The sequence below is a fragment of the Solanum tuberosum genome, unplaced genomic scaffold (genome assembly GCF_000226075.1).
Source record: "Solanum tuberosum cultivar DM 1-3 516 R44 unplaced genomic scaffold, SolTub_3.0 scf00213, whole genome shotgun sequence".
In the NCBI taxonomy this organism is placed as follows: domain Eukaryota; kingdom Viridiplantae; phylum Streptophyta; class Magnoliopsida; order Solanales; family Solanaceae; genus Solanum; species Solanum tuberosum.
Window position 1 is genome coordinate 1,058,064 of NW_006239141.1, and position 17,362 is coordinate 1,075,425.

General features: G+C 33.1%; 2 protein-coding genes across 2 annotated transcripts; one reads left to right on the forward strand and one right to left on the reverse strand.

The window, feature by feature from the left end:
- Window positions 1-2,594: 2,594 nt before the first annotated feature.
- Window positions 2,595-8,637, reverse strand: LOC102581455 (pentatricopeptide repeat-containing protein At3g26540). The gene is made up of 2 exons (XM_006356274.2): window positions 5,961-8,637; window positions 2,595-3,217 (listed from the first exon to the last, which is right to left on the reverse strand). Exon 1 carries the CDS (start codon window positions 8,475-8,477, stop codon window positions 6,381-6,383), a length of 2,097 nt encoding a protein of 698 aa, XP_006356336.1. The 5' UTR covers window positions 8,478-8,637; the 3' UTR covers window positions 2,595-3,217; window positions 5,961-6,380.
- A 4,137-nt stretch (window positions 8,638-12,774) lies between these two features.
- LOC102581781 (40S ribosomal protein S2-4-like) lies at window positions 12,775-14,621 on the forward strand. Its single transcript, XM_006356275.2, has 2 exons — window positions 12,775-13,500; window positions 14,270-14,621. Exons 1-2 carry the CDS (start codon window positions 12,832-12,834, stop codon window positions 14,441-14,443), a joined length of 843 nt encoding a protein of 280 aa, XP_006356337.1. The 5' UTR covers window positions 12,775-12,831; the 3' UTR covers window positions 14,444-14,621.
- Window positions 14,622-17,362: the final 2,741 nt, after the last annotated feature.

Consider the following 17,362-nt stretch of genomic DNA (forward strand, 5'->3'; position numbering starts at 1 on the left):
GGACCAGGCGGATAGAAATCAGATTTGGGCCCAATTTTTTTTCCCTCTTTGCTTTATTGTGTTTGTTTACTTGCCGATATCTGTTATTTAATCTTAAGGTTCTAAAAAATTCAAATCCCCAAAAGACACCAATTTTGAATTAATCACTTAACTAAATTATTCGTCTCTTACTTGACTTAAAAATAAATAAATAAATAAGTTTACAAAATATTTCGCTTAGATAATATTTCAACATTTTCTTTAATGGGCCTAACTAACAAAATAGTTCAATTTTGCAAGTCAAGCTAAGTTAGAATTATTTTAGCCAGATAATTAATCGCCGGATAACCGCATATTAGCGGGCATTTCAGGTGCTTTCAAACCTTTCCCGAAATGCTAATAAGAACCCCGAACCCCTTTATTAGTTTTCAATAGATTCCTGTTTTAATCTTTTGAAAAAAAATAGTTTTCTTAATTTTACTTTAAACATTAAGTGACGACTCTTAAAATCAGTCTAAGATCTATTTTTAAATAAACCATGGTGTTTAGTATAGTTAGGGTTGAAGAAATAATTGGGGAAGAAAGAAAGAGGAAGGAGGATAACTTTTTTTAAAAAAAAATCATTAAATGGTGAAATACACGTGTCAAGTGTGTGTATTTCACCACAAGACAGATGCTTGGTAATGACATTTCAGGGAGGAAATAATTCCACTTTAAAATAACTGAGGTGGGTAATAGGACCCCGTGAAGTATAAGTGTGTAGTTGGAAATCCGGTTATAGATTTGGGGTCATTTAGCCATTTTCTCAACAAAGTTTACTAGTACATAAAATTGTTTAGTTGATTCTCACCTTAAATATCATACATTTAATATTTAAATGTAAAATATAATACGAAATTAATGATATTAATATATATCAAATTTTGAATGGAATATATAGTAATTCTTACCAAATTTAAGAGTAGTTTTTTAAAATTAGTTGACTTAACTATGGTTGTGATATTTGTCAATATAATATAATCTTGACCCTTAAACTTTAAATAAGACACATGTCTCTCATCTAGACATGCAATTGACGAAATGGAGGGAAGAGGTAATGGAGGGGAGCCAGATCCATATCTGAGTAGGGGTGTGCACTATTTGGATTAAACCGAAAAACCAAACCAAATCAAACCGAATTGTAATTTGGATTGGTTTTTTGGATTTTTGGTTTGGTTTTGGATTTATAAGTTACTTTGTTTGGTTTTTTGGTTTGGTTTCGGATTTAGAAAAATGAAAACAGAAAAACCGAAAAAACCGAATTATATATATATATATATATAAATAGATTAATAATTACACATATAATATTTAGGTTTACTATGTAGGCGTAGGGTACTAATAATTCAGTATTGTTGTAATATTTAGGCCCATATCAAATTACTGTCATCCTATTTCACTAAATTTTAGGCATTAGGTTTTACATTATAACTATAAATATCACATATTACTTGCACTTTCATGACAAAAAAATTAGCGAATAGCCAAACCGAAAAAAACCAAACCGAAAAGAGAAAAACCGAACCGAACCAATTTTTTTTTGGTTCGGATTGGGTTATACTTTTTCAAACCGAAAACCGAAAAACCCAAACCGAATAACACAAAACCGAACCGAAAAACCGAATGCACACCCCTATATCTGAGTATGAGCTAAATTAAATTAATTTTGATGAATTATTTTTCTAGTGAATCAAAATGTGACACGTATTAAATGACAAAATTAATTAATTCAATTAATGATCCATTTGTAAATAAGGGTAATAAAGGGCCATAAAGGTTAACCCCAAGGGCATTTTGTGGCTAATAGGTTAACATAGTATATTTTGTATCAATTTCAATAGTTTAAAAATATTTTAGGCCCTTCACCGTTGGGCATCCAATTTATATAAAGGAGCATCCAATTTCTATATTTACCTTACTTTTAACAAATTTTATGTAACAAAATTAACATTATGAGTCAAATAACAATAAATACATCATAAACACAAATACAATACAAAAGTTGAGCAAGTATCTTGTGTTTCTCAAGCTTGTCAAATTGCGATTAATATAAAAGAATAAATACAAAAAATTCCCCTAAACTAATCCACGAAACTTAGTTTTTTCAATATAACTTTAATTCCAGACTCATTGAAAATGTAATTTTCTCCTCTTTCAACCTTCACCAAACCCTCCGGCATTCAAGTTTCTCTCTCTTCCTCGGAAAATTTTACACTATGTGTTTGGCCATAAAAATTATTTTTTTCTTTTTTTTTCTAAATAACCGTTGACTATTTTTGAAAATTAGTGAGAGTTGGCTATGTTTCATTATGAAATTTGGAAAAAAAAATGAACACACAAGTACTATGTGGCAATTCACGTTCTACACGGCATCCTAGTTAGTGTCATGCATGTATTATGCTACGTAAAACGTATGTGTCTACTTATTCAACTTTGTATAAGTTTAAGTGTAACAACCTGAATTTAAGGATCACTTGACGTATTCTTCCAATATTGTAGATATCATTATCATTTTGTACTGCTGGTCACAATCACCAAACAAAGCCACCCTTTAGGCCTTTACCAATCCAACATTATTACCTCTAATCTTAAAAAGAGGAATAAAATGATTTTTCCAATCCAACACCAAAAATGAGCAGAAGTATAAGAAGAGGAATAAAATGATTTTTCCAATCCAACATTATTTACTTGTAGTGAAAAATCACTTTTAACTTAACAAAACAAAATTCTAAGATTTTCCATTTACCCCATAGCAGATTTGTAGTTCCAGGATCCCTTGCATTTGCTGTTTTTTACCTTCCGAAATGACCTAGAACTAGACTTAATCCGAAATGAGATCGTATGTTATCCTCTGGTCAGATACACTGTGAAAAGCCTCAAGTCAGCTTATCCAAAATCAATATCACCTTTTCACCCATCTGTCTGAGTAGTCATGTTACCTGGCTCGATGGCAGCAACTGGAGTGCAATCCACATACAATGGCTCTTTCACATACTAAGAACCAATTTCTTCGCCCATGATCACGCTAGACTAGTTTTACCACGCCCAAGCGAAAAGCCTGACATATCCAGTTTCTCTGAAGCAACTTTGTCAGAATATTAGATCCACCTTCTGCAGGGGATTGACCTCAACCTGTTGTTTGATTAAATAGCTTTTCTTTCTTCACTGGTCGCGATCAGCTTCTGTCCAGCCAGATACCCTATTGCAGGTGGAAAAAAAAAATTAAGCTAGTAAAACAGCTTGGTTTTCATCTGTGGTGTGACCACAGATTTACTGAGTAGGTACAAGCAAATGATACAGTACTCCTTAAACTTTGATGTAAATATTCCAATCAGATTTTCTAAATTCTAGTTGTAAAATTGTTCTTAGAAAGATATCCATGTGTTGGGATTTATGCAGTTTTGATGATTCACAAAGAAAGACGAAACACGTCAGTCAATATGGTCCAAAGGTGCATTGTCACGAGCAGTTAAATTCAAGAAAGCTTTTAGAATGAACAAAGACAAGAGTGCAGAAATAAAGAAATGGATAATGTTAATTTCGTGAGAAAACCCAAGGAAATAAACATCTGATGAATTGAAGAGAAAAAATCAATGAGTTTGATTTGAAAAAGGAGTCTAAAGAGGCAAAGAGTTTTAATTGAAGAAGGAGTCTTACTTAAAGTAGAACTCTTCAAATTACTGCTGAATTGAAGTGTAGGAGTTTGACTACAATACAAAAGAATCAATGAATGTAATTTGAAGAAGGAGTCTAAAGAAGCAAGGAGTTTGAATTGAATGATGAGTCTTACTTGAAGTAGAACTCTAAGTCAAGAGAGTTCAAGTCAATGAGGAGTTTGAAGTAAACAATAATTCTATGAAGAATTGTGCTTAAATAGAGGTGAAGTCGTCTAGAATAGATGTGCACTTACAAAGCAAAAAGAGCAATTGAGAAATTGACTTCGCAAGTGCTACCAACGAACTAAAGGAACACATCGAAGAACCTAATCCTTCTACAAAGTTTATGTGTTAGGAGTTTTTCTTTGTGATTAAGTGTTGATGTAATCTTAGTTCAGTGAGTTATAAACTGAATTAGAAGTGTTGTCTTCAGGTTGTGATAACTCGAAGAGTTGGGAACACATACCATGGGAGGTTTGTGTGAAGGTTAGGAATTAGAGTTAGTTCCTAGGATTACAAGAGTTGTAATCTAAATCCATAACTTGAAGTTAAGGTAGGTTGCAAAGTTTGTAATCTATCTTTTGTGGAGGCTCAGTGATTTAGTGAAGTTGGAGTTAAATCCTGTAGGGGTACAGGTCGTGGTTTTTTACACCTTTTGAGCCGGGTGTTTTTCCACGGTAAAAAATATTATATTTTTACTTACTGTCCTTACTGCTTTGTTGGAACACGTTAGACAACTTGTTTCACACTTAGGCGAAAAGTTAAAATCAGTAAAATTGTTCTTAGAAAGATATCCATGTATATCCAAGTTAATATACGAGCCTCTCTAAAAAGGAGATAAAATAAAACTAATAGCAAGTGTTTAGCAAAGCGTAGCTGTTGAAAACAATAACTTTCTCATGGGTGTTGTGGACATGGTATAAGATATCTAAGCTCCCCTAGACTTCAAAACAGGTTATCTGTTTTTTTTTTTTTTTTTTTTTTGATAACCGAGAAATTCATCTGTGACCCGCCCTTTGGACCAATCACAGCCTTCTAAACTTGGTGGATAATGGGCCCGCCCCTCTACCCTTCTCCACTTAAATACCGGGCTTTGCTTTGCATGGTGTGGGGCTTGAACCTGTGACCTAAGCCACAAATCCTCCACCTTTTGCCACTTGAGCTAGGCCTTGGGGGCTCAAAACAGGTTATCTGTTTTAGCTCTGAGATTAAGAAAAGGAGTACGAATGCAATTTTTGAAGTAAATCAAGTATTTCAGTTATGTGGCAGCAAGATGGTGTCGAGTAATAATTAAGATCCTTTCTCAAACATCATTATTGTAGAATTCTTTCACACTAAAATGAAATTTGTAAGGTAAAATAATCTTTTATGAGAAAGGGACATGCCATGTTTAGAACATACTATTGTTATCCCTCTTTTTGTCGATTTATGCAGAATCTATGTTTGCACTTGTAGTAGTACTACTAATATAGGAGATTTGAAGTTGTTAAATAGTGTTTTAGTGCTATGACCTATTACTTGGTGCCACTTGACCTAGGTCATCTTGATCCAAGCAAAATTTGGATGGACTGAGTCATGATCCATTAACTGACTTAATCAATTTAACCCGACAGAGTTTGACCCAGCCTACCTATTTGTGATTCGACAGTCCTAGAACTCGAGATCCCTTTGAAATATCATCTGACCCTTGAATTGTGAAATGGCACATTACAAGATGTGCATTTCAAGCCATAAGCAGGATAATGCATGTGAAAGTGTGTGTTGGCTTCAAGAACCAGCTATTCTAATCATTTCAGGAAAACCATTCAGATAAAGGTGGAAACCGAGCAAATTAAATTAGTTCATTGAAAAAAAGTGATTTCATAGATAAGCATGTATTAAATGCCGTAGGTACAATATCATATGCATCAAAAAGAAGCAAACACGTTTTCCCACCCAAATTACCCTGAAGCTTTAAAGAAAGAGGCTTTAAGAAGATCCAGAATGTACTGGAAAGAATGTGAATACACAAGAGAAGAAAAATAGAATGCAAGGGGAGGACACTTATACACCTAAATCAAATTACTAACACTTCTACCCATCCCTTCTATTATTATAATGAACAATAATATAAGAGGAGTTCCATACTTCAAGTGTGTTACTAGGAAAGCATCCCATGCAACACAATTCATATACACATGCCAGAGCCCAGAAGAAAGTCTTTAAAACTTCCAATTTTCTTCATTAATTTTTTGGGCATGCAGTATGCAAATGGGCTAGACAAAAGGAGTGCTGTAGAATGCATACCAGGAGAAGGAAGATCTGCTCCCTATTTATCTGTTAGAGACCACTCAAGTTATGACTGCGCGCAGCCACTTCATTGTTGAAAATGTCAAAGCCACCACAAATGATCCTCTTTTATAACACAAGGAGTTATGTAGCGGCCACTTAAACATCAACTTCTTTGCATTACAGTTCAAAAATATTGGGTGCTCGAATTATGTATGTATTCATAAGTTCAAGCACTTTCGGGAGATCTGCTTCTCTGCAGTATTTGGCTCCGGTAAAATATTTTGTGTCAGAGCAATATTCAGCAATTTGGCACACTAAAAAGTTGCAAAGTGCACAAGCAGGCTTGTGTCCACATATTCTAGTGACAGTTGCTTTAGCCAACCTTGTAACAAATTAGCTTGTCCGAAACTTTGAAGCAGAACGGAATCAAAAATTTCAGTCCTTCAGAAAATTAAGATGTCTGACAGCCCATTTTCCTAACCTTGTGTTATTGTATTCTTTGGAAGAGTCAAAAACTCTTGCTAACATAGGGGCTGTGGGTTGAAATGGCATCTTCTCAACAAAATCTTCAAGCTCATCAAAGAATCCATGCAGACCATATAGCTTTATCATGGATTCGTAATGCTCCAATTGTGGTATAATAAAATAATCTTGACTCAGTGAATTGAAATACTGTCCACCCAATTTCACACAACCCTGAGAAATACATGCAAGCAGTACAGCTTGGAACGTTGTACTATCTGGCTTCACTCCATCCTCCTTCATCAACTCAAACAATTTTAATATTGCTTCACTTTGTTTGTTATAATAACATCCAAGCATCAGAGAATTCCAGAGAACAACATCTTTCACAGAAGTCCCAATGAAAACATTCAGTGCATAGTCAAGACAATGACATTTGGAATACATATCAACCAAAGCTCCTCTGATAACGATGTCCAAATCATAACCATTTCTAATCAAAAACCCATGGATTTGTTTACCTTGTTCACGAGCAAAAATATTTGCACAAACCGCCAAGAGAGTAGCAAAAGTGAATTTACTAGGTGTCACCTCTTGTTGCATTTCCCAGAAAATTACTAAAGCTTCTTCACTCATCCTATGACGAGCATAGCTACTCAACAAAGCATTCCAAGAAACCATATCTCGGAAATAGCTCATTTCGTAAAACCAAGCTCTAGCCTTTCTCAAGTTCCCACATTTCCCATACATATCAAGAAGCGCATTAGCAACGCTCAAGTCGGAGTAGAAACCGTGCCTATACATGTATCCATGAACCTGCTTCCCCAATTCAAGATCTGAAAGTCCTGCAGAAACATTCAGGATCAAACTTACAGTCACACGATCAGTGTCCCTCATATCATTGCACATTAAAATGATTAACTCCATTGCTTCATCCCATTGTGAATTATGTGCATATCCTGCTAGCATTGCATTCCATGAAACTATACTGCGTTCAGGCATCCTATCAAAAAGCTCCCTTGCTAACCTAGTTTTCCCACTCAGCGCATATCCTGACACCATAGAAGTCCAATGAATCAAATTTTTAGGGGATAGCAGGTCAAAAATTGTCCGAGCACACACTAAATCCCCACATTTGGCATACACATCAATTAGAGAGCACGAAACAACCTCGTCCTCTTCATAACTAATCTTGATAATTAATCCATGAATTTGAATTCCTTCACGAAATCCTCTAAAACTAGAACAAGCAACTAGAGCATTTGAGACTGTAAATGTCAGCGGCCTCACATTAAGACTAATCATTTTGAAAAACAGAAAGACAGACTCTTTTCCATTACCCATCTCAAGATACCTTCTAACAATCACATTCCAAGTAACAGCATTTGGTCTCTCAATTTCATCAAACATTCTCCGTGCATCCCCCATTCTCCTACACTTCCCATACACATCCACAAGCGAACTCTCTAAAATCACATTACCACCAAAACCATATTTAAAAACAAGGGCATGCACCTGTCTAGAAAGCCAAAGCGCCAAGGTAGAAGCACACGAAGCAAGAACACTCGCAAAAGTAACCTCAGCAGCAAAAATCCCAGACTTATGCATATCAGAAAACACACCCAATGCCTTCCCAGCATACCCATTTTGTGAATAAGCAGTAACCATAGCATTCCAAGACCCACCATCTTTTTGAGGCATTTCATCAAACAGCTCTCTTGCATCAACCAAACACCCACATTTACCATAAGCTTCAATTGCTCGATTGAGCAAGAATACAGGTGGGGTTGGAGCAAAACTGACCAAATGCGACTCAACTTTACGGACTTCAACAATGGCCTTCTTTGATGCACAGATTCTGAAGAGATGAGCATAGAGAGCAAAAGGGAAAGGAACTGGAGCTGAGAACAAAACAGAGACAGCTTTTCCAAGTCGACCCAAACGAAGATGGTTGATGATTGTAGTGGTTAAGGCTTTCGCTTGTGAAGATGTTGCCTCTTTGGAGCTACGGGGGGTGGTGGGTTCGCCATTGATGATATGGTTCAGGACGGAAGCTGCGTTCATACCCATGCAAGTTGCATGGAAGATTGAATTCTTGATGGACAGTTTAGAGATTCAAACTGTAATTGGATCTCATCAAACTAACAAGCAAATTCACAAACTCAAGCTTATATTATTTCATTTCAAATGAACCAAAATGACAAGAGTTGCTTAGAAACTAACACTCTGTTTGTATTGTATTGTATTATATTGTATCATTATCATATCTACAATGTTTATTTTTATTGTTACTTAAAATGTATTATATTGTATTGTTAAATTTATTGTTTTCTAACAATGAAAACCCTCATTTTATGGAACAATCGATTTGGTGTGTTCCCATTGTTATTTAATTTCTTTTTTTCTAATTTATATCCTTTACATAATATTTCATATTACTAGTTTACCCTTTACCCAATATTATTTAATTCTAGTCAAACCTTAGCTTAGAATAATTAAAGATATTTTAGTAAATTTATAAATTACAATACAGTATGATACAGTCAAACCAAACAATAAAAATGTTATTAAACAACAGCAAACAATACAATCTAGTCAAATATTGTATCTAACATACAGTACAATACAATAGAGTACAATACAATACAGTACATTATGAAATAATGGTAACAATAATCCAAACAGAGTGTAAGTTTCAACTCCAAGATTATAAACCAAATATTTGTCCATAAATTATATTACAGAAAAAATGTCATGTTAGGACCATGACAAAAATTATCTAATATTTGCCCATATATGTTTTAAAGGATATTCAATTACAAAATAAGAAGAATAATTGACAAAACTAGGTTCTATGAAAACTTTGCCTTTCAATTGTCATGATAAATTGGCCAAAACTCATAAAAATAAAAATAGCATAGAAATCGATTTAATTTATATAATTGGAATGCAGTTCTTCCTATTTTAATGAAGTGAAAACAATTATACTCTTGGGGATCGTTTGGTAGAATATATAAAAATAATGCTAAATAGAGTGTATTAATAATTCATGTATTAGTTGTGCTTACATTAATTATACATAAATTATTTTTATGCATTGTTTGTTTGATGCATTAAAAATAGAATCCATTGCATTATAAAAATTATTTACAAAGTATCCTTCATTATTATGGTGGAAAAGATATAAAAAATGAATTGAGGGCCAATTGGGCCTTTAATTGAGTTAATGCATGCAGTGGCGGATCCAGAATTTTCGTTCAGAAGGTTCGAAAAATAAAAGTATAAACTTGTATATAAGACCATCTCCAACCCACCTTTGGAGAACTACTATTCAAACTCTCTATTTCACTTTTTCATTATTTTATTATTATTTCTATTACTTTCTAATTAACATATTATTTTACATATAATTCCATTAATTAAATATCTAATATTCATAATTCTTTTTATATATAATATAATATTTTTTAAAAATATTATTTAATATATACTATTTTAATTTCAAATTAATAGTATTTTTTAATTTTTTTTTCTAACTTTCGTGATTAAATTTCATTATAAAGAATACGCAAAATTAAAATGACAAGATGAAAAAATTTAATTTAAATATACAATACATGATATGATAATTTAAATACAAGATAACAATACAATACATAACATAATAATTTAAATACAAGATAACAATACAATATAATCCATAACATAATAATTTAAATACAAGATAAAATACAATACATAACATAATAATTAATTGATCACAACAATAATTTAGTAATTTGGTAGGTCGTTTCCATATTTAGCACTATTTGGAAAAAAATTAGGATATGATTCCGAGAATTGTTGCGATTGTGGTTGTGATTGCAGTTGTGACTAGGTAGTCTAAATTGCATGCACTGGAAATGGAAAAATTGTCCAACGGCATGGGCAGGGCAATACGCAAGTCGTAGTGGATCACCAACAATTATTCTTGAAGTTGTTACTGATTATGACCTTTGGATATGGCATGCTTATTTTGGTTTGCCTGGCACCAATAACGATATTAATGTACATTCAGAGTTTTGTAATCACGTTTTGCAATTATTGCAGGACTCTCACGTTTTTGGAGAAAGGAAATGTTGCATGATATAATGACTACATGTATTATACTGCACAACATGATAATTGAGGATGAACGTGATCTCAATGCACCAATTTAAGATGTCGTAGAGGCTCCAACTCCAACTATAGAAATGGTGGTAGATGAAAATCTCTGGTTTGAACAATTTTTAGCTAGTCATAAAAATTAAGGACAAAAATGCTCATTTTGAACTCCGTAATGCATTAATAGAGCATTTATGGGAGCAACGTAATAATTTTGAAAATTGAGTGTTTTATGTAATTGTATGTCACTTTTATTTGAATTTGTCCCCTAATTTATGTATTATATTATATTTTCTTGCAATTTATGTTATTTAAAAATTTAGAATAAAATATAATTTCATATCACATTAAAAATTATATAAAGTAATTATTTGGGAAAAAAGAAATAAAAGATTTATATTGTGAAATAAGAAAATAAGAATGAAATAGAAATAATAATATAATATTGAGGAGAGAGAAAAAGATTCATTTTTAGAGAGTAAAATAGAGAATTTGGTTGGAGTTAATTGTCTGGAAAAATAGAGAACTTTATATTTGGAGAGTAAAATAGAGGATTGGGTTGGAGATGCCCTAAGCCAACAAAACAAAATTTCAAAGAAGCAGTAGTATATAGTTTTAGTGGCAGACCCTTGAATTTTTTTAGGTTTAAAACCACACTTTTAGCATGTTTTATAAAATAAAAAACTAAAAAAAATATGAAAACGGAACTGAAAAATAAAATTCTAACACAGGGATTTGAACCCTTGATGTAAAGCTTAATTTCAAGGGGACCTACCGCTGGGCTATAAATTTCTCTTTGTTATTGAGGGGGTTCAAAAAATATATATCCACAAAAATACAGAAGATTACCTTATATATACAGTGTAATTTTTTGTCGAGGGGGTTCGGGTGAACCTCCTGGAACCCACGTGGGTCCGCCCCTGAATGCATGCATTAAAAGTTAAAATCATTGCATTGCTAATACCTAGAAATCCATGGTATTAGATAGTGTTTTCAAAAACATTTTCTTGGGCTTTTTTTGGGGCGAGTCTCAGGGCGGGGATCACCAAAAACGCATCGGAACGCAAATTCAAGGCGTAGATCCATAGGGCGTAAGTTTCAAGCGTAAAAACGTATGCTCTGGCGTTTTTTTTTTTTTTTGAACTTTTTTTGCTTTAAATCATTATTTTTATTATTGATGTAATGATATTTCTCAAATAGTAATTGTAATACTTTTTTCATCATTATCGGTGATTAATACCTTTCTCAAATAAAAATCTTAATATTTTTTTATATATATTATACGTTATTTAATAAATATATTTGTAAAATAATTGAAAGTTTTACTTTTACTTTTTTTAGTAATAAAATTATAAAAATATACATGAGACTACACTTCGTAGATCCATAAGACTTATCGTCTCGTCCCGTATTGCATAAAACGTCTCGCCTCACGCCTCCGCCGTTTAAAGCACTGGTATTAGCAATACACACCTTAATACACAATAGAGTGACATTAGTTATACATAAGTTGAAAAAGAGTACCAAACAAGGTACTATTAATACACAAAACTAATATATACATTATTTTTTTAATACACTCTACCAAACGACCCCTTAGTATACAACTTGAATTAGTAAAAACCATACTTAATGATTGTTGCTGTATTTTGTGGCCATTACTGTTGCACTTAGGCTAAACAGGTGTTATCATGGTTGTTATTATAGATATGTTGGTGTCGCTCATAAAACAAAGAAAATTCATCAGAATTCATACATAAAATTAATTATACTACTAATTAAGATAGAGATTTTGTTTCTAAAACTGAATAACTAAACCCATATCCTGGCCAACAAATAACTTATTTTAAGAAGTATGCAATGATAATTTTATTTTTAATACGACAAATTGAACAATTAACAAAAAAACAATATCAATATAAGTATAACTAATCTCAACGAACCAAACAATTAATAAAAGTTTAATACCAATATAAGTATAACTAATCTCAACGTAATTTATCCAACATAACTTGTATTCAAATCAAACGATTCCTCGAAATGTACGGTTTTTAATTATTTGGCACTTTATGCTAATATCTTTAGGCAAAAAATTGCAAACTATTATGGGCTATATACGGAAGTTGTATCATTATGGGCCAAACTTGTAGTTCCATATGGACTTTCTTTCCTTCAAGCCCATTTTACGAAACCCTAGCTCCCTTATAAACCTAACAATCCGTCATTTTTCATCTTCTCACACACTCTGTAAACCCTAGCTGTACACCCAATACCTACAATCATGGCGGAGAGAGGAGGAGGGGATAGAGGTGGATTCGGTCGTGGATTTGGAGGACGTGGTGGGAGAGGTGGAGACCGCGGTGGACGGGGCCGTGGAGGCCGTCGTCCACGTCGTGAAACAGAGGAGGAGAAATGGGTTCCGGTCACAAAGCTAGGAAGGCTCGTTAAGGATGGCAAAATCCGCTCACTTGAGCAAATCTACCTTCACTCACTCCCAATCAAGGAGTTTCAAATCATCGATACTCTCATCGGTCCATCTCTCAAGGATGAGGTGATGAAGATCATGCCGGTTCAGAAGCAGACCCGTGCCGGACAGAGAACCAGGTTCAAGGCGTTTGTTGTTGTAGGTGACGGGAATGGTCACGTCGGTTTGGGTGTTAAGTGCTCGAAGGAAGTCGCTACTGCTATTCGTGGAGGAATTATATTGGCTAAGCTATCAGTGATTCCAGTGAGGAGAGGTTACTGGGGTAACAAGATTGGGAAGCCACACACTGTGCCTTGCAAGGTTACAGGGAAATGTGGGTCTGTTACTGTGAGGATGGTGCCTGCTCCTCGTGGTGCTGGTATTGTTGCTGCTCGTGTCCCCAAGAAGGTCCTTCAGTTTGCTGGTATTGAAGATGTCTTCACATCTTCTCGTGGATCCACCAAAACCCTTGGCAACTTCGTTAAGGTTCGATCTTTTAACAGATCTTGCATATATCATTATTTTTAATTGTGTGATGATTCTATTATATGTATCTTCTAATACTATAGCATGCGTATAACATTATAATTTAACAAAAAAGTTCAATTTGACAGTACATTTTGTTTAAAATAGCTAATGTGGAGATGACAACCGGGGAGTCTTTTCCAGTAAAACTTTTTGTAAATTGCCTTGAGCTTTATGTTAATAAAGAAGTAAAGAATGATCTTTCTATAAGAAAGTTATTATCTGTATCAATATATGGCTACAAAGTTTTCAAATTTTAGGAAAAATTGCACTGAAACTTTGTAGATTATTACAGAGATGGTAACAATTGTTAGTCTTATAGTTCCAAATCTTGTCATTCTCGAGAACAAGATTGTTTAGTTTAGTTCCGAAAGTATGGATGTATTAAGAGTATTGGTTAAATTGGGATAGTGTGTGCGTCTGCCTGTGACTGAATTCAGTGTTGAGCAAGTTGAATTGTGGGATAGGAGCAGTACCATTATTGATTCTTACCATTTCCTGCAATACCTGTGCTGCTATGTGTGATACGCACTTTTGTTCTTCAAAAGGGTATAAAATGACACTATGTAGATGGCGTTTGGATTGTGGCTTATTGCAAGTGTCTATCCAAACACCATCTTAGACCTTGTTTAAATGAAGGGAATATAACTCATAGCATAAAAAGGCATATATTTGCTGTTTGTGTTGTGGATGTGTTTTGAGTCTGATGCCACTCATATTATGTATGCAGGCTACCTTTGATTGTTTAATGAAGACTTACGGGTTCCTGACCCCAGACTTCTGGAAAGAGACTCGTTTCACCAAATCTCCATTCCAAGAGTACTTTGATATCTTGGCAAAACCAGCGAATAAGGTTATTGTCTATGCCACCGAAGAGGCAGCACCTGAGAGGGTTGAGGCTTGATTCATTAGATGTGTTATGAGATGTGTTGTTTTGTTCTACTAGTTCTCTTCTCTCTGATACGTTAGTATTCTAAATTTTGTTCTGTTTCTGAGGGATGTTTTCCGCAGACATGCAAAACATAAAGTTCCTTGTTTTGGTATGTTTTCAACAATACATATGAATTTTCTTAATTTGATCTTCTCTTATCAGCTGACATGATTAGCATGTTTCATTTTACCAGAGGTAAGATTATTGTGTGGTTTGTTAAATCCATCTTCCAAGAATTTATCCACTACCCTTTACTCCATGGCCTTCATTAATAAGAAAAAACCTTATATTTCTGTCAACTTACCTGGCCTCCCCTAGCTCTTTCCACCGTCTGGGGTCTCTTTCCTCCTACCTCTTCCACTATTTGGGCTCTCTTTCCTCCCAATGGTATGCTCCCTTGGTGCTGGTCTACCATGCTAAGTGTGCAATGAAGATGCTTGTTAATCACTGGGTAACCAAGCAATACTCGAAGTCTCTTATTACTATACAATTAGTTGATATAGTTATAATGTAGATCAAATTTTGCCCTTTCTCTGTCAATCCGTTCATTTTAATCACATGATATGCCAACTCAACATATAAATTTACCCATCTATCACCAGATATTACTTCTTTTACCACCATCAAAACTTACCCATATATTACTCGTATATACTAGCTCCATTAACATAAATTATTTACCCGTCTTTCATTTCTTTTTGAAAAATAAAAATTAGAAATTAGGCAAAGAAACAAATCTAAGTTATGATGAAATTATCGGCTACACACTTGAATGAACTTATTATTTTTCGTATTTTTTAACCTCTTCAATTAATTACCTTAGTAAAGAAAAAAAGGGTACGACACACACTTACGATCTTATTGTATGGTGCAATCTTAATAGAAATGTATTTGATCATCTCCATAACTGTGTAAACCTTACAGATATTCATGATCGAGGTTGCTGAACTTGTTATTTAACTTCTCATACGCTTGGATCTGTACCTAAACAGGCTATTTATTTATGGCATCCTCCAGATAACAATAGTATAATGTGGATGGCTCATGACTCTGCAAACCGGGTTTTTCGCGGTAGCATTGGGTTTGCAGGTAGTATAGATCATGCATCTATTGTCTTGATGGAATATCAAGTCCAAAAGGCATGGAGTCATCTGGTTTATGCCCTTTTTGTTTGATAAACCACACCCAGCCATCCCTTTTGAACAGCTACTACTAGTAGTTTTGATATCACTGTTTAATGCTACAATCACAAATACCAACTATATATGCAGCAGTTGTTAGGTTTGTTTACTTGTTTATACATTTCCTTTTAACCCAAAAAGAACACAATCATACTTCTGGTATAATGAACACGCTATCATGTTGGAAAAATAAGAGAGATATAAAAATTCGTAAACAAATCTGCATCAGTTGGAACTGAACAAATATTACTACCAATGAACAAGAAGGATGAGATTATAGCCTTGCAAATACGAAGCTAGCATTTGGCTATAGATTTTGGAAGTACATTTCCAAAAATTATAATCAAATATCTAATAAGCTGTAAAATTGGATCAGATTTTAAAAACTAATCCACTCAAATTTTCAAGTTCCAAATTTCAACCAGAAATAACATCTCTGTTTCCACCAATGGGCTTTTGTACAATAATAAGAAGCAGTGTTAATTCTTTGCTTGTTCAGTTATAAAATCGACTTTCACAATTTTTATCAATTTCACCCTCAAATACATATTTTTCTCAACTAAACTCAAATACACATTCAAATAATAAGGCAAAAGTTAGAAAATGACCTTCTCTTTTTGTTGTTTACCATTAGATTTTTTTATTTAAAAAAAATAATAATCCCATATTTCCAAATTGCTATAAAAATAAATCAAAACATATAGCCGCTAGTTTTTTTTTTTTTTTAATCCTGTAGGACCATGATAGTTAATTGTCATTTTTTTCTATCTTTACTTGGGTTAATTCTTCGTGTTAGAATATCTTTTATTTTGGGCAAAATTTTAAAGGAAAAAAAGACCAAATATACTGAATGTTTCATTTTACGGATTATTATTGGTTCATGTCTTCTAGAAGTGGAATATACATACACAAGAATAGTCATTAAACTTAATCTTCTAAGGAGACTTGATTATTGTCATTGACTATAGCAATTTTCATTCCTTTTTAATAATATAATAGTCGGATGGAATATAATAACGATAATATATTCAAAGCATTTGACAAGTGAAGAATAGTTGAATTTAGTGATGAATTCAAGATTTTCAATAAGTAAATTTAATATATAAAGTAGTAAATGCACAAAGAAGTCAATATAATAAAATTCACTTAATTGGAAAACAATTAAAATATATTATTACGATTTTTTCTTGAACAATGGATCTCCACAATAGAACACTTCAAGAGTAAATCAACTTCATCTGTTATTTGATTGGTTGAATTTGTGATCTTTTAAAAAAGTTGAATTCGTTTTGTTGATTACTATAGAACATTCTCATTAATTTAAACAAGGTCTCTAATATTTAGTTTTAAATTATTATTTTTGAAATATAAATCAAATATACTTTATATGCATAATGTAATTCATTTGAATCCTCTTGATATTACATAGGTCAATCCCTAATGGGATACCCACTGGAGGGGTTTCAAGTTGATCATTAAATGAGAATTTTTTTCTTCTACTTTTAAAGATCAAAGTTGAATTTTTAATCAAATATAAAACTTTTTAAAATCTATATGATCATAACTTTGAATGTTACTTGTTAATTTAAAATATTTGATTTGTTGGATTAAAATAGCAAGGTGTCGTGTAAAGATTAATAATTGCTAATTACGATGTTGATACATTAGATGATAATTTTTTTTTTAATATTAGACAATCATAATATTTTGA